At 40.1% G+C, this 21,242-nt stretch overlaps 2 protein-coding genes across 7 annotated transcripts; one reads left to right on the forward strand and one right to left on the reverse strand.

Annotated features, from left to right (window-relative positions):
• The first annotated feature begins 912 nt into the window (after positions 1-912).
• LOC119723344 (ankyrin repeat and MYND domain-containing protein 1-like) lies at positions 913-16,157 on the forward strand. 6 transcript variants are annotated; one of them, XM_038193920.1, is made up of 20 exons: positions 913-950; positions 1,683-2,037; positions 2,411-2,557; positions 3,040-3,249; positions 3,724-3,918; positions 4,134-4,275; positions 4,823-4,992; positions 5,523-6,184; positions 6,618-6,789; positions 7,351-7,485; positions 7,691-7,843; positions 8,270-8,377; positions 8,690-8,821; positions 9,257-9,364; positions 9,711-9,876; positions 10,485-10,710; positions 11,422-11,436; positions 12,159-12,251; positions 14,727-14,881; positions 15,251-16,157. In XM_038193920.1, exons 2-20 carry the CDS (start codon positions 1,735-1,737, stop codon positions 15,688-15,690), a joined length of 3,732 nt encoding a protein of 1,243 aa, XP_038049848.1. In that variant the 5' UTR covers positions 913-950; positions 1,683-1,734; the 3' UTR covers positions 15,691-16,157. The 6 variants fall into 6 exon arrangements, with proteins under 6 accessions (XP_038049848.1, XP_038049851.1, XP_038049852.1 ...); XM_038193923.1 differs by lacking the exon at positions 12,159-12,251 and adding an exon at positions 13,051-13,083; XM_038193921.1 differs by having other exon boundaries at positions 918-950; positions 1,677-2,037.
• LOC119723346 (quinone oxidoreductase-like) lies at positions 15,675-20,864 on the reverse strand. Its single transcript, XM_038193926.1, has 9 exons — positions 20,760-20,864; positions 20,064-20,213; positions 19,335-19,490; positions 18,673-18,836; positions 18,191-18,242; positions 17,809-17,961; positions 17,411-17,512; positions 17,087-17,182; positions 15,675-16,516 (listed from the first exon to the last, which is right to left on the reverse strand). The coding sequence occupies exons 2-9, from the start codon at positions 20,172-20,174 to the stop codon at positions 16,355-16,357; spliced, it is 996 nt and encodes a 331-aa protein (XP_038049854.1). The 5' UTR covers positions 20,175-20,213; positions 20,760-20,864; the 3' UTR covers positions 15,675-16,354.
• Between the last annotated feature and the right edge of the window lie 378 nt (positions 20,865-21,242).

The following is a 21,242-nucleotide window of genomic DNA, read 5'->3' on the forward strand; positions in this document are numbered from 1 at the left end:
TGCTTGAACGTCCAAGTGTAGACTAGTGAGCAACAACTTGTAGAAAGCATGTTTTATAAGTCACTATATGAAAGTTATTTTCTGTATTCTGTAATATGCAAATCATAATTATGTATGTACATGCATATGAAGAAAACTTGTTTTTGTTTTCTCTGTTTATTTTTTATGACAATACAAACACTAAAAACCAATAAAACAAAATTGAAATATTGCACTAAATTAATTTGCTGTGACACTGTAGTGATTTTTTTCCAACGTGGCAGATTTTCATTTCCTCAAGTCTTTTACTAAAGTACAAAACTTAGACTAGGAAATGAGCTGTAAGGGCCAAGACCTGTACTGGGAGGGATTTCTTAAGCAACCCTCAACGTGGAGAAAGAAGTCCCAACAGCAACAAAAGGGAATAATTTTATAAGGGTCCCAAGCCAGCCAGCCCCCCCCCTATTTTATTTGCATTGGTTTGATTATATCCATGTTACTCTTAGATACTTTAATTCAGAAAAAACGTTCTGAAACGAGGTTCACAGTGTTTGTAAAACCATGGAGATAGGAAAAGAAAAAATGCCTGTGGTGATATTCGCTAGCATCAATCGCCATCAATGTACTTTTGTATTTTCATTTTTTTTCACGTCACCTTTAATTTCGACACAAGAGGGCAGCAGAGGTCCATGGAAACGATCTTCGACATATGAGGTTACTACACTTAAAACGTGGGGGTGTAGACTTCGGTACAAAATAATATATAATTAATTTGACAAGAAATATCGTAAAATAAGTATCTAAATATTGTTTTTATTCCAGATTTGTGTATTATAAAAGGAAAATTTGAAGATCAGTAAATGTTGGCCTTCTAAATTTGGAAACATTGTTTGCTGTAAGTTAAGAAATGATCACCATGTAAATAATCGTTCAGTCCAATTTGTTAATGTGTAAACTAATGGCGGCTCCCGGTGAGTAGAATAATGTTGTGTTTTTCGCATAATATTTAACGTCTAAAAAGCCTCACGCTGGCCTTTAAACATGGTATAAAAGTATTCCTTTAGAAAAAAATTGTTGCAAACTGACGCCACTTTTCCTTCATATATCATCTAAATGAAGGCCCGCCATTGCAAAAATGATGATAAGACATGAATCTAGCTTGGAGTGGGACAGAACATTTTCTTGACTCTCATAGACTTTGTACACAACCGCTGAAGTGGCGTCAGGTATCCTCGATCGAGGATACCTGACGCCACTTCAGCGGTTGTGTACTCGAGTCACCATAATCAGTGCAGGAATTAAACGCTTGCGACGCGCGCGCGCGATGTCCAACGCAAATTGAATGCGGGTGCGTCGAAATAGATCCTCGTCGTTTTAGGTGGACTGACGATACCAGGTTGCAACATTTGCAAACAACAAAAAACGAAATGATCAAGTTAGGCTATCATGAAATACCTTACTGGATTGTTAGGGAATGACAGTCTAGTATTATATTAAGCATCCTGTAAAATCGTGGGCGTGGCTCCTGGTGTGCTCACATTTTCAAGAAAAATTGTATTTTTCCAACGCTGGTCGGCCGAACAGTGTACTTTTGAAATATTCATAAAAATGTTCATAGGCCTCGATCTAAAATGTCTCAGAAGATGTACCCGCCAATATATTTCGGCAATCATTTTCGTTTTCTCCCACCACACTAGTCACAGCCACAACGTAGCATTTCATAAATCAAGTAGCATTGGTACCAGTGGATGAGCCATGCCTTCCAAGCTGGAGTTCTACGTCTTTCCCCGCCTCAAGTCGGCTCAACGGCAAGACTCCAACACCGATCACCATGACTACAAAAGCGGCGCCTCCTTCAGTGGTCATCTGGACGGCATGAAGAGGGTAGGCCATGGCACCTTTTTGTGGCCGAACGGGGACCGCTACACGGGGGAGTATGCAGAGAACCGAAGGCAGGGCAAAGGGGAACAGACCTGGGCCGATGGGGCACGCTTCGTGGGCCACTTTGTCCGAGACATGAGGCACGGTTACGGGGAACACACGTGGGGAGATGGAGAGGTAGGCTGCTCACATTCTTTTCAATTTTTATTAAATATTTTCTTTCTTTGGCTGGTCTCAGTGGACCAGCCTATCTCACTGACTCACCGGCTCATTAAATGACTGAGCTATCGTGTAGGATAACTCAATATTGCTAACAAATTGGCAACATTTGGCCCATTGTGTTGACCAGATAAAACAAAATGGATAGTTTGTGTGTGCTTTGGGACCAGCTTCACGATAGACTTGCCTTGTCTTGTTTGATGTCATTTTAAATTATTTATTTATACTTCTTAAGAAGTTCTTTTGTCAGATGTGACTCTTATGGAATTCATCATTGTTTTAGAAATTTATGCCAGTTTTTAATCAGTTTCCGGGTTTTTTTTCTTTTCAGAGTTACAAAGGAGAGTATTTCAAGGATTACCGGCATGGCCAGGGCATGTACACCTGGCCAGATAGCTCTCAATTCACAGGGACCTTCTATCAGGATGCCAAGGAAGGCTACGGTGTGTTTGTCTATGCCAACAGAAACAAATTTGAGGTAAGTCAATGTAAAGCAGGTACTAACAATTTTGTTTTGCAACTAAACATGCTGGTTTTAGTTTGTTTGATGCCTCATCCAAAAATGAATAACTTTTGTTTGCCAGAAAAATAGCAATTAAAGGCATACAGGATCATTTGCAAACACCCAAAAACAAAAGAGCCCTCCCTGCAACCCATGGGTTCTATGCACGACAGATTCTGTGAACTAGGCTACACTTTGACGGTAAAAAAGAACAGCTTTTTGTTCTCATATTTTTCCAGCACCAATGGACACAGACGAACAGCTCAGTGGAACGATGTCTGGTATTAAATAAATAGCCTTTGAATCAGTCCATTTCATAAAATTACAAAATTTCATCAAAAATTTCATGACAAATGCAAATGAATATTTATGCCTTCAATAAAATCTGTTTTGGGGGTGAAACTTGACAATAGCATGGGTAGAGCACCTTTCTATATTTTTGTTTCATATTTTTTCAGGGTCTGTACAAAGATGGTGAAAGGCTTGGACCGGGAATCCTGACTTACACCAACGGCCAGCAAGACGTGGGTGTCTGGCACAAGGAACGACTTGTCAAACTATGCAAGCCAATAGAGGGCGCCTTCACTATGCGTCATCACCCGGAGTTTGACTACGACCCAGCTGAGCATCAGATGACAATAAACATGCACCAAAATGAAAATATACAGGTTGGAAAAACTCTGTCAACTTTAGTTCATATTTTTTATTCATTATTACATTTTAATATTATTGAATACAATATCAAAGTGAGACAAGTAAAAGGTGCATATTAAGCCAGAATTTGCCAACATTTTATGTTTTCGATTGTTTCACAAGTATTCATTTGACAGGTTTTGATCGCAGGAAATCCACATAATATTTTACATCCATGGAGAAAACATTGAAAAGCCTGTTGGTTTGCATCTGTCAAGGCTGGGGTTTTGGCCTTGTCCATATGTATTTCAAGAATCAAATTTTGAGCCAAACTGTCAATAAAGAACTGGCACTAGGTCCATAGTTGTGTTAATGTTCCTGTTCTACTTTGAAGCAATCTGTCAAACAACATCCTTGCACATGACATAGAAAACAAGGAGAGCAATCCTGTACCATCTAACCAACTTTATTTTTGTGATACTTTTCTCCCTGTTTTTGTTTGTCCACAGTTGATGAACGGCCTATCATTACAGCCCGACGGATCAGGGGATGCCACCGACAGCGTCCGTGACACCATGGAGAAACTCTCCAGGACGTCCTTCTCCACCAACTTTGATATCTTCCTCCCAAGCAGACAGGAGAGTGTGGATCTCCTGACGCTGCAGTATGACAAAGAGGAATATGACCAGGCCTTCTTCACAAAGGTGAGAATTTGGAGCTCCTCAGGGATCAGGAAGGGGCAGGGAGAGGAAGTGGGACACTACAGTAAAAGGGTTTGCCAAACCAGTTTGAACATGGGGTGGTGGAGGGTGGCCCATCAAATTCGCCTTCCTTTCTGCAAGATTATCAGGAATATTTTTCCTGTCAAATTATTACGTAAAATGTCAGAGATCGATCATTTCTGGTTTATCTTTTGTAGAGCTGTCGCCCGGAAGGTGAAGGGTCATCAGAGGTCGTTGCCCTCAACAATACCCCGTCTTTCATCAGCATACAGAGGCACGTTTACAAGCACAGGGGCCGAGAGAAGGAAATGTCGTTCTGCGTGGGGAAGATTTTACACGGTAAGAAAGACAGCCTAATGAACCATTCCTATTTGGTCATAAGCCACGCCCACATTTGATGTGTGTACATTCTGATTGAGCTGTCATGGTCACCTGACCAAAAGTGGTGATCTGATTGGTCAGTGCACACTGTTTGATTGACAGGCAGGAAGATTTCATTCAGACTGATATTTAGAAAAATAGATTTTTGAATTTTGAATGTTTTTCATTTTTAAATCCAGAAACACCGGGAATGCACTGTTGGGTGCAATGTTTGAAAGTCTAGTTTTATTATTAAGATTTGAAAATAACTTTTAACTGCTTATAATTTGTACTTTTTAAAAATATTTTCAGTAAATTGATGGTGTAGAACTAGTTTAGTGCATGATCACAATTACTACATTGTATTACATTGTGTTAATTCCTTGTTGAATCCATGGATCCATACAATACTGGGGCAGTACAGTAGTAGCAGGCAGGGTGGTTCAGGTCACTTTGGGAACTCATGGGTTAAATCTAGATTTTTGAAGTTTATTTTTTCATCATCTGTATGGCCCATTTTTGCCAGGGGATCGTGGGAAACATGGCAAGATGGGTCCGATCGAAGACACATCTCAACAGCTTATCAAGGCAGCTGCGGCCGGTGACCAGCAGACGGTGCATTCACTCCTTATGCAGGGCGCCAGTAATGTCAATGTTGCCGATAAGCAGGGTCACATGGCTCTGCTGGGAGCTGCAGTAAGCGAGATTCTGATCTTACCATTTCGTTAATGATGACACCCAAAAGTCATGATTTTATAAGATCACTCTTGAAACTATCTAGTTAATGTAACAACAACTTGATATATGATATACTCAGTATAAGTTTTTAATATGAAGTGTGCTGTGCCGAATATTATGAATACCTGATCATCCACTGAATATCCGAAAAGCATTTTTCTGAATAGAATATTAACAACATTTGAGTGGTCTTGAGAAGATGACAAACAATTTTGTGATGTTATTTCATTTGTATGAGTTAAGAGTTAATTTATCAACGCCACAGTTGTGTTCATACAGGCATGCTTTGACAGCTTTCATGAGAAATTTAGTCGTAATTTGCATCTTAAATCTGTCAGAATTCAGCTGGTCGGCTACCTCAAAAAAATATTTTGATTTATACATAATGTTCTAAATAATGACAAATTCTCTCTTCAAATTGATCATCTTTTTAGGAGACAACTTAAAAGGAACTAAAACGGGTAAAATCTTATTGTATTTTTTTTAAGGTGAACATGCACAGTGACATTATCAACACCATACTGGACAATGGTGCGGATGTCAACAAACTGAACGACGAGGGTTTATCAGCGCTAGTCGCTTGCCATGTACTCTTCTATCCCACCAAGTCCTTCCAGTACAACATCGCCGAACGATACCTCCCCTATCCAGAGAATGAAACGATCCACAGCCTGACCCTCTGCCCAATCAAACCGGCCCTTAGCGAGAGAAGCGGGAGTGCCTATTCCAGTAGGGGTGGGGACACACATTCCGTGACGAGTTCCAAGTCTATGACCAAGACTATGCCTGCTGATTATTACGAAGACGAGGATGAAGATGTGGATGATGGTCACCACGATGGTGATGATGACGATGATGGAATCGACGATGAGGATTTGGACGAAAGAGGACCGTTTGGGACACCAGTTAAGGACCCCCAGGAAGGTGATTTGGGCACTAGGGCAGAAGAGGACCGGATACCGAGCACTTTGCCCAGCGAGTTTGAATCGGATACCACCGTGGTGAATTATGGGATTGAGGTGACGGAGGATCTGGTCGAGAGGAGTGCCACCGTGATGAGTAACAACAGACGTATCGTCAGTGGGAGAGATTCACGGTGTAGTGAGCCTAACATGGACCAGGCTAGGCTGAGGGCCATTATGAAGGCAGAGTGAGTACTATTAGTTCCTAGGAGTAACATGCCAGTTTACAAACTTAGGAACATTCTGAAACACACAGGACTACTTTGAGTTTGAGGCACTGCTTGTCTTGGTTTTAGGCTGTTTTCAACTTTCTCATGGTCTTTTTCTCAGAATATCAAGTTTATTGTTTACATCACCTCTTTAAAAAAATGTTTATCCCAAATGTAACCTAGCAAATTATGATAAAACAAATTACTTGGATTAAAGTTTGTACTGGTGCTGCAAACAACATGCCTTTTTATGCAGCCAGAACCGAAAGTGAAATGCCTGTGGTGGCCAACCTCTTTAATTTTTTTAAAGCAACTGATGAAATATTGAAGGTTTTTAAAATTTATTTATGTGTTCTGGGTAGAAATTAATCCCTGAAGCAAATGTTTCCTGTCGTTTCTTATCTGCTACTAGGCATGCTAACATGGAAGCCACAATACGTCTTTTATTGAAGCGCGGCGCTGACCCCAACGCATCCAGTGTGCCTATGCCAGTCATCTTCTTTGCCATCAAGGCTGCCGATGTCGACGCGGTACAAGCGTTACTAGAGAAGGGTGCATTCACTGACATCAGATTGTCCAACAAGGTGTGTGCTTTACAGAATTATTTGAAATTTAACAAAGCAGGGTTTAACACCTGGACTAGCAACTGAGCTATCCAGCCCTATGCTGGTGGTTCAACATTTTAGTCAATGTCTTTGTTCCATGGACGCTAGTGAGAAGCCATCAACCCGCAAAGAGGACAATAGGCTGGTTCTCCAGGATCAGCCAAAACTTGTCTGGAAAACAATTACATGTCACTGAAGTGAAATTTCACCCAAAAAATCAGAAATATTTCTTATGGAAGCCAAGGCAGTTTGTTTAAGAGCTGGATTTTATTAAGGGCTTTGAAATATCTTTGCAATACTTAAGCCGAATTTAAGAAATTTATAGAAATGTTTTTTAATATTTCTCAAGAAACGAGAAACGGTTCTTTACGCAGTTTACTCTACTTTTTTTTTTAAAGCTTGAGCCATGCACACTTGCTTGATGTTTTTGATTGAGCTTGTTTTTCCCAACCATGTCCATCTGTACATGTTCATCTTTAATCGTGTTGTCAGAAAATGAACTTGCTTCAACAAGACCGTTTGTTCTGTTGTCTTTTATAGAAAGAAGGTCTGGCACCCTTGCACATAGCCAGTGCCATACGTGGTGAGGAAGGGGTACAGATCACCAGACTACTCCTTGCAGCAGACGCTCATCCCAACGTTCGTTCCCAGGACAACGACTTGCAACATGAAGGGGTCCGTTGAAACAAATGTCAAATTTTATTAGAGCAAATTGCTTTTCTTTGAGCAAATTACTTTTCATCATGCATATATATTTATAACGTGACCTACAAAAAACGGTAAAAAAAAGAGACAAAAATAATCATGCCATGTATTTAAAAAAATCTGAGGTAAAAAAGTACAGGGGGAAAAATTCAAAACTTGTCTTTTTTATTTACAGTACATCGTGCCAAGCAGCGCTAACCCAGTCAAGATACGACCGGGTCTAGACGACAGCGTTTCGGTTCTGTTGCGTGAGCTAGAGGAGAAGGGTGAGCACAAGGGTGGACGGACCCCGTTACACATCGCCTGCGACAGGGATGACAACCATGAGGTGAGTAGGGGTCACGGTTCCATCAGGAAAGGGATGCAACATTTTTTTAGGGTGGATTGTCGATATCAGCAGCTTGAAATCAGCGCAGTCTGGTCTATAACCTAAAAGTTACCCGTTATAATCCTGGGTGGAGAGCGGCATTTGTAATAAATTTTCTTGCGCAAGAACACAAGAATCAAATTCCCCGTCAGGGTTCGAACCCACCTACCATGGTACATGAGTCTGACATTGCAACCGTTGGACCATGGCACTTCAGTCTGACACTGCAATCATTTGACAATGGCACTTCACAAGCCACGCCCACTTTGCATGTAGTAAAGTTAAATATTTATCAGACCGGGCTAGTGATTGGTCAAAACATGGGGGCAGGGCTTAACAGATTGGTTTATGAATATTCAACTGTAAGACTTTTTGTTTAATCTACAGCTTGCGAGACAAGTCGTCCATCTATTGTTGGAGCACCGTGCCAATCCCAATGTGCTTTGCTGCGGCCAGTCACCACTCTCATTGGCCATCGCCAGTGGCAACGATCTGGTAGGATAGTCCCAAATATCATTTTTTCTTTCACTAAATGCTTTTATCACTGAAAAAGGAGCCATGTTAATTTTGAACTTGTGATGATGGACCCATGTTCAAATCAACATGGGTCCACCATAAGTGGAACCGGGTCTTAACAAACACGGGTAGGCAAGGCGTACCATTCACACTGACACCGGTACATGTACATTGGTCAGCTGTAGATTTTGGATTCTCTACCCTGGTAGAGCCTCTCAACCCTGGTCCTGGCCAGGGTTGGATTTGTTCCTATAATCTTTGGACCTAAAAGTTCACGTTGTTTGCCCACAGGCTATTGATGAGCTGATAGCGTACGGAGCTAACCCAAGCCTACCTCTAGGTACAGGTATTGGCAGTGCCTTGTGTGTTTCAGCTAACGCGGCCTATGAGTTCAGAAGAACACCACAACAACGGATAGCCCTCGTAAGTCAGTTATTTTTCTTATTTTTGCTGGTCATAAAGAGCCAGCGTAGTGTCCTCTGTGTATCTATCTTACTGACGCGTTGACTGACTGACTGACTGACTTTCTCCCCTGAGCTGGGCAGTGCTATTGTATAGGATTACTTCAATAACGCCAATGAGTAGTCTTAATCCTGCCTGTTGTGCAGACCAGATGCATGAAAAGACTTCCAGTGAATAGCCATTCTAATTAATTAAATAGAATTTTGTGTGCTCTGGAAATTCCAAAGATACGTTCTTCTTGTGATTCACAATTTAGTGATTTAAACTATATTTCCGTTTTTGTATATTCATCAACAAATTCTTGACTTGACATTATCGTACAACAAGGCAGCTGCTATTCTCTTTTTAAATTTTGGTTGAATAGTGAGTTATTTTGTCACCTTCCTCCCCCTGCAGATTGACAAGCTGGTGAAAGCAGGAGCCAATATCTTAGCACCTGTACAGGTGGGAGGAAAGAAAGTTATGGGAACAGCCGTAGATTACGCATACTGGATGTTTAATCAGGTAAGTAACATCCTCAAACCATTTGTTTTTATTTCAGATTTTTTAATATCCTCAAAACCATGTTCAATTTCCAGATTTGCTTTCATTGTTCTTGAAAATCCATACCTTTTTCCAAATAATTGTTGATACAGCTTTGCCTTGACTGTAGGAGACTGAAAGCTGTACCTACCAGTTACGTGCTTTAGTCTGTTGATGTCATTTGACTAGTCACAGTGCTTATCAGAAATGTGATCTGGCTATTGGTGACTAGCCTGTGTTATGAAGGCATAGAAAGGGAAGAGGATTCAATTTTTGACTGTCTGTTAGACAGGAACAAAAATTGATTTAGATTCCCTCACCGTTTTAGGACCGTCGTATTGCGCACATGCCCTACCACGCCCTGACCCACTCTGAACGCGACACCTACAATGCCCGACGCAAGCTGCTAGCTCACCTGGGGGACATTCTGCGAGAGGCAGCCGTGAGGAGGGAACGAGAGAGACTGGAGATGGAGGAACTAGGCGGAATCAGAAGTAAGTTTCCTAAGGGCCAGTTCTATACTTGGCACAAACGGAAATGAGAACGTCAATTTGTGATGTCATTTGAGAAATTCACAACAGTTGAAAATATTTCGATCCTGTCGTATTACAGCGCATATGTTGTCAAATTTGCCCCACAATCACACTCGTGTGAAGCATGAACAAGCCATAAGATCAGGGTTCATGGAAAACCTTGATAATGAGTTTCCAATTTTCCAGTTAGGAAAAACTCTGGGGATTTGGGTAAAAACAAGAATGAGGGAAAACTCTGGAAAATTGACAGTGACCCAGAAAGGAAAGATTTTTGCCGGTTTGGTGTATGTGCATCTTGTACCATGTGTTTAAGTTGTATCCATTGACTGACTGGCTTTGTTGAGTTTTTAGTGTTCATGCAGTGTGAATATTATTAGCGTCGTAGTTGCTTTTCTGCACCCACCTTTTGACTTCCCAGCAACCTCACTAAAGTGAAAGTATTTCTCATAGAATTGTGGAAATTTCTCAGGAAAATATCAGGGCAAACTCAGGGAATTTTGTTTTCATAAAGTGCTACTCCAATTCAAACAGCAATCTCAGGAAGGTCTATGTATCTATTCTTGTCCCAGGTTCGAGTCCAAGCCAGGGCTTTCTCTACACTGGTGCCGGTGCCAAGTCCCAAGAGGGCATCGACCGAACCAAGACCCTGAGGCATGGGGGCAGGGGGGACAGCCCCACCCCCAGGAGCATCGAGGGGGGAGACGGGGGGAAGCAGGTGGCCTTCCGGGCAATCACTAAGGACAGTTCAGGTGTGGAGCAGCCCCTGGTGGACAGGGATGATGATGGCACAGTCAGGTGAGTTCAGATTCCAACATAAAGGTTTGGGGAAAGGAGACATGCACTCTGTGGTTAGCGCATTTGTCAATTCAGACCCAAGGCAGGCAATGACCTGACAGTAATAGTGGATGCTCAATCATGGCAGAAAATTGCGGTTCATGACAAATCTTCCCTTTAGATTTGCGAGACGGGTCTGATTTCCCCAAGACCAAATCACAAATTTGAATAGAAAAAGGACTGTAGTTAGGGCTGTCTCAATTATAATTGGGTTCATTGCTATAATTGAGGTGTACATGCAACAGTGAAGAGAGTACCCAAACAACGGCAGAAACAAATGTACCAACTATTGCTCTGAATGTAGACCACCTTGTACATGTCTATCAAATAGTAGTCAATTACTAACCTAGTTTCTAAAGGTGAAGTGTTTCTCTTTATCTGAGCCTGTTCACAGATCAAGAGAGACTGACACTTTCCTTCTTTCCAATTTTAATCAAGTTTGAGAATCAGAGTCAATTTTAAAATTACTCCTATTAAGGTCTGTGATAATTCTGGCTGTTCCGATTAGATTTTAACTTTCCATCCTTGGCCTGATCTTTTTTGTTTTAATCAAAAATCTGTCTTTGATTTGTGGTAACTTGTCAGTAACGATCGGCCGTCCTTCACATGCACTAACAATTCTCTCGGCTTTTTAATTCCTTTTTTCCTTGCTTGCATGCTTTGCATTTTCAGGAGACCAATTCGAAGGTAAATTAACCTGTCACTTCACTTATTGCAATGTGTGCTTTTCATGTGCAATGAAAATGCCGGGGGGAGGGGGCGGGGATTGGGAGGGGGTGGGAAAGACAAGAAGTGTGCTAGGACATTAATTTTCTCTGTTTTTTTTCTGGACTTGAAAATCCAGTAGTCTTTTCAGAAATTTACGCCATTGTGAGAAATTTCATATGTTTGCTTTTAGACAAAGTTAAGGGTGGGGGATCTTCTCTTTAATGGTTGGGAAGATAACAATGATTTTAAGTTTCCATGTGGGACATAGTTTTCCGGAGAGTTACACCAATTTTCAGTATGGAAATTTCTCTTCCTTTTACTCCTTGTAAAGCACGAAATCGCCAAGCACTCTATGGTTTTATGAATTTGTCCGGGAATAACATTATACAATGAAGTACAAATTCAGGTGCTAACGAGTTAACGAGATGGGCATTAATTTCTATCAACAAGAACAAACTGAAGTTATAATGATTTACATTATCCATACGTCTTAAACAAACTCTCTTTTGGTGTCAGCTTGCCGGTCAACTAACAATATTATTCTCCCATCTTTTTCTTTACTGTCCGAATCCCCACACGCTTTCCACTTGCATGAAAAATATATCCAATACTTTGGTTGACCCTGGCGCTCTCTGCCCACCCTTCTGTCCACCCTTCTGTTACACCACCCGCACCCATCGTTCTTCCCACCATGCAAACAGTGAGACCACTGTTTTGAAAGTGGATGTTGTTGAAATGGGTTTGGATGCGAATGCAGTGAAACAGCTCTTACAGTCCAAGAAGTTACGTCAAAGGTCGGCCTGAGAGTGACAATTTTTGTTTTCTTTCCTTGTTTGCTGTGGTTCCAATTCACACTGGCGTTTGATCCGTAGTCACGTAGAGATGGTAGAGTTGTTGAATTGTTCTTATACTCTTTCTCTATTTTGCCTGATGCTAAATAAGGGCAATTTGAATGAACAGCAAACTAAAACAAGACTAAGTAAGTCTATGAAAAGTGGCCCCAGAGTGCAAATCTATCCAATTGATTCAAAATGACTGTTGACTGGGAGCATTGTCAAGCATCTGGTTTTAAAACAATGGGCTGGATTGAGCACATTCATTGGCGTTATGGGGTAATCCTATACAATGGCACTGCCCGGCTCACAAGTGACAGTCAGTCAGTCAGTCTGTCTGTCTGTCTGTCTGTCTGTCAGTCAGTGAGATGGGTACAAAGAGGCCACTAGGCTGGCACTCTGGGAACAGCAAAACAAAATTAATGAGAAAAAGTCCTTCTTCGCCAAAAACAATTTTTGAAATTCAAGATGCATGAAGTAAGTAAAGACAATGCTTAACAAATTTTCTAACAAATGTTTGTTAACATTTTGTGAAATGCACATTTCTTTACATTTTAATTTGTATCCCCAATTCATTTCATTGTGTTTAAATTCTTCATATTTGTATTGAAATTTGTAGTGCCACATATCTATTTCTGAACATTTTGTGCCTGACTTTCACCATTTTCATCTTCTGACTATTTTTAACCTGACAACTTCTCTTTTGGTTGATCTTTCTGTTCATTTATTTTCCTAATCCTGTTAACTTTTTCGATGTTAGACCTCATGGGAGAAATGATAGATCGCATTTCAGGTGAAGTGACACACCAGTTTTCAAAAAAAAGTAGCACACAATGGATGCTGTGATTTTGTCAGTGACGTCACGCGAAAACATTTCGTAAAATGCAAAAATTTGTCCGTACATTTTTAATTTTTTTTTTTAAGCAAGACCATCGATAAAAGCAACTGTCACTGCAACACTATTGAATTCCTTTTTGTTGTTTTTTCAACACGGCATGTTTTTTCCATATGGTTTGCAAATGTGGCCATTTGACATGAACTACATGTGCAAAAAAAAACATACTTCAACACACCGTGCACGTCACAAATACTGTATGAAGTTATCACTTACATTTCACAATATGAAAAAAGATTTTGAGAAAAAAAAGTTTAGTGACTACAGTGGATATAGAGTGATTGCATTTAGCAGCCATGTTTGAGGTGTGTTTTATGTCAATTCAGTAACAGTGAATGCACAAGCGATGTACTCATGCGTATCCCTGTTGAACAAAAGCACACACCTCAAACATGGCTGCAGACAATGCAAACACATGTATAGCAATAGTTAGAATTGCAATGCCAAACTTGGTTTCTGAACAGCATAGACATGTAGCAGATGTAGAACACAAATGTACGCAATCGTTTGCAGTGTGAAAGCACAAGCCACTTCTAGATATTTTTTTAAACCTGACTTTCGGACATAAAGTCTGTTGTCTGCTTAATACTCTGCATGTATAAATGAAATTGTTTCATTGGGTAATGTCAGTCCATTCTTAATAACGTATAAAGTCACCAAGTTACTGCCATGGTTTAAAACCAGACATGTTTCTGACGTCTGGTGCCATTTGTACAAATTTTGTAATTGTGACAGTTATTTTAATTTTTTTTTAATTTAGTACAAACATGCCAGAATAGTTCAAGTGTGAAGTTTTGGACTTGACAGTAAAACGTTGACACCTGTTCCCACCTGCTGGCCAAAATCTATTATTTTCATGATCTGATCTCTCTTTAAATTGGACGTGATGGTCATACTGACCCCAAAATCAATTTTGTTTGTATGTGCAGAGTAATATAAATGTGGTGGTGGTTTTTTTTTTTTTTCAGTGGTACAAATGCGCAAAATGATTTCTATTTTCTGTTAAACTTTATCAAGTTTCTTTTTGTGTTTACATGTAAAAAGCTAGATGTTACATTAGCTGTGTGACAATTGCAAAAAAAAAATAGATATTTTGTTAGTCAGAAAAGGATAAACATCTTCAATTTGTTTTAGCACTGCTTCAATTTGTGCACTTTTTATTCGATATTGTGATTTGCCTTTTGCCTTTATATACGGTAACAGACAAAACGAAAAAATTGCATCATTTTATAAATAGTAATTTGTTGCAGTACCTGTGCCACCTTTTATTGATTATTGCATCATCAACATAGTGTGTTCAGAAAGCAGAAAATCAGAATTGGACATGATGTTTTATCAACCATCACTGAGAACACTGTTTGGTTTGCAAATTTGTGTTTACTCAATCTCTGTCAGAGAAAAAAAAGACACATTCTTTATAAGTCCAATGTCAAATGTAAGGAGTCCGTCACAGGAAGGCACTGCTGTTGAAAGGCGTAGATAGCCACAGTCACAGCCATTCGTAAATTATTGATCACCGTCTATTTCTTCCCAACACACAGGAAGCCCCTGTTTAAGTATTGCTATGAATGTGGACGCTGCCTGGGCGTGCGGCTATCGGCCTGCACTCGTTGCAAGGAGGTGTACTACTGCAGCAAAGCATGTAAGATCAAGGCGTGGAACGCAAGACACAAGGAAGAATGCATCAGAATCGGAGGTATGGCCAAGATACAAAGATAATGTCTTGTCTGGGTTTTTGCTGGTCCCAGAGGGCCAACCTAGTGTCCGCTTTGTACCTATCTGACTGACTGACCGACTCCCCGACGGGGAGACTGACTGACTGACTCCCCCTTGTGACTTTAACTGGTTGGAGGCTGGTGAATTGTAAAGCATTACCCCTTAATACCACCTTGGGTTTGGAGAAGCAATGAGTGACACATTGCCTTGCCCAAGGACACACACACCACAATCCCCCAGGCTGGACTCGAACCCACAACCTATGAAATTACCCACAAAATTTTGAATTTGATTCTCAAGTAATACTTCAGATAGTGTCGATCATTGTTTTGTGCAATTATTTGACCAGGTCGCAGCAGCCGGAGCCCCAGTCCAACAAGTAAGACTGCTGTAGGTGGGTCAGGACCTGGGACCAATGCAAACCATGGACGTCCATCAGACAACCCCACAGCAGCTAGCAATGCCGCGACAACTGGAAAGTGGAACCAGAACGGCCCAACTGGCAGGTCAGGGGGTCAAAAACAAAAAGGTCACATGAACCCAATTGCAAAAGTCCAGGGTGGCAAGAACCAATCCGGGGCAGCCGCTAAGGGTCAGGGGTTAAAAGGGCAGGAAGGGTCCGGGTCAAAGTTTACAAAGGGGTCAGGGGGCAAAGGTACATTGGCGGGGTCACTGGGTGGAGGGAAGGGGGTTAACGTAGGCGGAAGTGTGAGTTCTACTTCTAAGTCCAACATTGCGGATGAATACAATACAAAGAGGGATGTTACCGAGAATTACAGCTATAATTGAAAACCTGAAAACAAGTTCAACGTTTTATTGTCAACTTTGACTGTATTTATGAAGAAACTGGTCGTGAACAGTTGTCATTTTGTAGCAAATTCACACATCGCAATCATGGACATCTTACAAAGTTCTGCACTTTGACACATGAAATAAAAACAGTTAAACTTAAGAATACTTTAAAGTCTGAAAAAGTCTAGATGTACTTTGATATAAATACTCACACGTAAAATAGTCTAATATGTTTACACTGCATATCCAAAGTACCGGTATGTAAATATATAAATTAGAAAAAAAGTGGTATTTTGTTTTCTTTGTGTGTGATAGAAACACTAGCTGGATTGTTTTCATGCGTTTTGAGAGAAATGTATAAGTTTTTAAAGATACTTTAATATAATGTAAAACCAAGCTTATTTGCTGTGTAACAATTACAACCATTGTTCTTGCATTGGATGAATAAACAAGTTTCCCTGAAAGACATCTTGAACACATCTTCATAAATATTTCAGCCACCACTTTATAATTAAGTTAATACATTGGCAACTGTAAAAAACTAGTTCTACAACTTCAAATACCTAATGCATGGAAGCACCTTATTCTGGGTCACAAATTGAAGCTGTAAAAAAATGCCAAGTTACAAAATTCTCAACTGTCAGATGCACAGTCTTAACTTTTACAAGACAAAAATACTCTTTCCGACCCCACCCTTACGGTCATCCATCTCCCGGTGTGCCTTCTCTGCTTCTTCAAGAGGGTACTCCTTATTGATGTGTGGTTTTATCCAGCCCTCCTCTGCAGCCTCGTAAAGACCCTTCGCCATTGTCATACGCTGACTCTGTATATAGAGAAGAGAACAAAGTTTTCTGCCATTAATTATGGTAACCTTGATGGTTATGGGGTCCATGCTTGTGGCCTAGTGGTTGGGGTTCATGACTCTTGATCAGAGGGTCAGGGGTTTTAATCTAGCTGCTGGCCATGTGTTGTGTCTTTGGGCAAGCCACTTCACCCCACTTGCTTCTCCCCACCCAGGAGTGCAAATGGGTACCTGCATTAGCTTGGGATTAATCTGCAACTGGCATCACATCCACGGGGAAAAGAAATATTCTCTGTTGTTTCATTTCAAGGAAACCAGATCAAAATCAGCGTGATGAGCCATACTGGCTGAGGATGGATTTTTGTTTCTTATATATTTCAAATATATTTGAATATACATGTATTAGAAAGAATGAGTTGGGGCCATCAACACAATGGACCTATAACTACAAGACTGAATCAACGGCTTCTTTTGGGCACCCTCATCTAACACTGATTTTTCAGATTTTCTTCACTGAAGCTGGGGCTTGATCTTATCCTATTTTCCTACAATCTGAAATTATATTATTCCCTCTCTCCATTGTCTATTTACCTCTGTTGAGAGTCTGAGTCCGCTTCCCATCACAGAAGCCTCCTTTCCCAAAAGGTTTCCTGGGTCACATTTCGTTTCTCCTCTCTTTCCAACAACCTGATTAAAAATGTATAGTCATGGTTTAACAGTGTCTTACTTGAGTTCATCATAAATAGTCTCAAGTCCACACAAGTAAATCAAAAGTCCACACAAGTCAGTCACAAGTCCACACAAGTCCACACAGGTTAATCACATATTCATGATAATAAGTATCTCTCATTGAGTAATGAGAGTTAATTTTTTTTACTTACAAATAATCATCACACATATACATTTTGGACATACCACAATACGACCCCCGTATCCGATGATCTCCATATCCAGTTTCATGTTGATGTCGCTGTTCATCTCAACGATGACATCAATCTTTTTGTCCTTGAATGCCTCCTGAAATAATTATCAAAAAGTCATATTTTATACAAACAGAAATAATTTTACTACAGAGTCTTCAGATTTAAAGAAAATCATATTGACACATAATGAGTCTATAGTTGTTTGATATGGTGCCATTATGTATCCATAAATTATGCCAATTATATTGTAAACATAAGGGCACCAGCCTTTTTTACTCTATAGCCTCACTCTGAATCAAATAGACTTTTATGTAAAAACCATGATGGCAGCAGCCTGACAATGGTCTGGCTCCTTGACTGCTTTACGCCCCCTCCCCAATGTCTATTTACTTTCAACTGATCCTGGAAGTCGTCTGCTCGGTAGTCAATGACGGCATCTGCTCCTGACTTCAAGGCAAGATTTCGCCCCTCCAGCCTTCCAGCCGTCCCGACAATGTAACTGGCTCCCAGCCAACGTGCAATCTGTATACATGCCAGGCCCACCTAATGAAATACAGTAAAAGTCTTAGTACTCATAAAATCACAAACTGACCTAACAACAATTATGATGATTCCCGAAAATCTTTAAAAGGGCCAGTGTAACATTTTGAAAAATAATTACCAATAAATATTTCTGCACCAGAGCTCTTACAAAATGATGTAAAATTTAATTTGGTGGTTGTTAAAACAATTGTATTTTTTTCCATTAAGAACACAGAATTTCCATAATTACCTGGCCACTTGCCCCCTGGATTAGTAGAGTTTCTCCTTTCTCCAACTTCGCCCTATTTACATGGGAAACAAATGAGGAAAAAAAACGCTTATTGTTCGTTCCTTGGGGGGGGGGGGGGACATGTTTAAGCATGGTTTGTATTTTTCACTTGAAGTAAATAGCCCTTACATTAACTGCGGGGAACATGAAATCTATTTCTTTGGTTTAAATAGTTATTATTTCGTCATAGAAATTGGTTTGAGAAAAGATTAATACATAATATGGTCAGAGATTTAAAAAGCTAGAAAGTTCCTGCCAGAATGCCGTCGGATAATTTAAATGAACAAAGAGGCAGATATCATAAGTCGTTTGAAGTTTTAAATGTCGATAAATGAATATAGGTGGAGTTGTGAACAGAGTTCTATAGTTTGCAATTTTTTCGACACACATGCCTAAACTTAAAATGGATGAAACTTGACATGTTTTGTTTCCATCAAACTCACCTCTGGACCAATGCACGGTAGACAGTGAAGTATGGAATTGGCAACACCGCCCCCTCGTTGAAGCTGAGTTTCTCGTGTAGCGGGTACACGCTGTTCTCATTGGCGAGGACATACTGGGCGTACGTCCCTGTTTTACCCGGCACTATGTAGACCCTGTCACCAGGCTGCAGCATAAGTACGAATACAACACTGTTTCAGTCACTTCTGATATTCCAATTTTATGGAACAGTTAAGCAGACAAGTCAATCACAAGCCAATCTCAAGTCAATCACAAACCAATCATAAGCCAATCTCAAGCCAATACAAGCCAGTCACAAGCCAAACGAAAGTCAAATCGCAAGTAAGGTCACTAAAAGTCACATGTTTATATTTGTCTGTTGTATATCAGTTTACTATGTACTTAAAATGTGAGCAGATGCTGTTTTAAACTCAGCAGTTTGAATAAATTTAGGCAAATTTCAAAATCTATTTCAGCTTCGGATGCACTTTTCGGTAAGAAGTTAATTCTCTTTTTCTGGGATGGAGGGCGAACACCACTTTTTGAAGAACATGATTATTTTAATCTTTTCAGTACATTTGATGCGCGTTAAGTACATTTGGGAAAACCGAGACAGAATGAAACTGAAAAAAAATAATAACATACATAAAATCTGAAGTTGTACCTTGTATTTAGCCACTCCTTCGCCAACTGCTTCTACGATGCCCGATCCGTCAATGCCCAGTGCATGGCCTGGCTTGAACAACTTCTGCATATAACCGCCCTCTCGTACCCTGCTATCTACCGAGTTGATTCCAATGGCCTTCATCTGCACCAAAACCTGGTGATAATTGAGTATAGGAATGACCAATGACACATAATGAGTCAAGATTCAGTGCTCTACTTTGTTCTTCGTTTTCAGAATCGGGCTCGGCCTTTCTAGCAAGTACCCTAATGGCAGATAATGCCGAACAACTTTACCAATAGGACCCGCGCCCTGCAAATGATTTTTTTTTACATTGGACGTGAGATTCTGGCGATCATTATCAAACTTGCTCTTCCGTTCTATTGTCGAGGTTTCTCTGCGAAAAGTAGATTTTAATAAACACCAAAAATGGTGCATGCAATAAACAAATAATTTATCAACTTGTGAATGCGATGTCGAACGAAAAAAAGAAAAATCTGCATTTAGTTATGACATAACTTTAAAAACTTGATTTGGGAATATTTTCCCAAAACGTTAGTAGACGCCCACAATATCAAAATAAAGCATATACAAATTGAAAGTTTTTGAGCAGAAAAATATAAACTTGTTGAAGAGCATTGAGAGTGTAATAAAGTATTTTAATTAATAACTTTACGCATTTTCATTGGTTAGTATGTAGGCTTGAAATCAGTCGTTTGTTTTACTTGCCTGATTGGCGTCAGGCGTCGGCACCTCAACTTCGGTGCTGAGTCGTAGAACCTCTGGTCCGCCGTATTTCTCCATGACAACGGCAGTCATTTTCTTGGCGGGTGTTTCCATGTCAACAACGATGACTTTCTTTAAGCACGTTAGGAAAAGCTAGGGGAACAAATCGAAAAGTTGAAAGTATTTTCTCCGTTTCCAATATTTTTAATCGGTTGAAATTACACCATATAATTAGGGTTTAGACTAAAATTTAACGTAGTTCCAGTAACCGATATTATTTTATTGAATGTTGCATACATGCCTTTCAAAGTATGTAAGTGTTTAATATAGTTCCAGGAAATTTTAAGTCCTTGTTGTAACACTACGGTCCGCGAAAGGTCTTTATCCTGCGCACAATGAAAAACAGTTTAGCAATTTTCACAAACCATAAATTTGTAGCGAAAAAAAGTCAAAATTTAAGTGTCAAAACATGGGCATGCATTAAACGGAAGAAAAAAATCAGATCAATCAACATGACTTCGATTCGGCGCGAAAAGGAGAAAAAACGTCGCGGGGAAAATACGATTTCGGTCCTCTTTCTTAAATGGTAAAACAAAAAAGTGTAACGATGCCAAAAAAATCTTGTCTTAAACTCGAAAAGATGTCCCCCCCCCCTACTTTGTGACTGCGGTAAATAAAAGGCGTAGTAAGAAGTGTTACCTTCGATGTCCTGTGTTAACGTTGAACTTGATAGAACAGCTGGCACTCTCGAAATTATTATGCTTGCCAAATGTCGAAAACTTTAACCTTATATACGATTTCTGTTTGCCTACTCTCAAGTAAATTTTAATATAGCTGATAAGAATTAGGTGACCTAGGGCTATGTCTACATATTTGCATTTCGATTAGGTGGTAGGCCTATTCTTATATACGCGGTGGATAAATACGAGCCTTTTCGCTGTACACGTCCCGGACACAGAATGTGTCGGGAATCGTTTAGGTAAAAACCCGGCATCGAGTTAACGTCAACATTGATTTCATGCCAAGTTCATGATTTCGAAACGTACAGCAAGCGCTAAGCTTATTTACACACATTGAATTGACATGAAAAAAAATCTTACAGGAAACATTAAAAATACAAGGTCATGTTTCTCCGGAAAACCGCGGGTTTCGTTTTCTGAGGATCAGACGAATGCGAAGAGC

The sequence above is a fragment of the Patiria miniata genome, unplaced genomic scaffold, assembly GCF_015706575.1.
Source record: "Patiria miniata isolate m_02_andy unplaced genomic scaffold, ASM1570657v1 HiC_scaffold_17, whole genome shotgun sequence".
NCBI lineage: Eukaryota > Metazoa > Echinodermata > Asteroidea > Valvatida > Asterinidae > Patiria > Patiria miniata.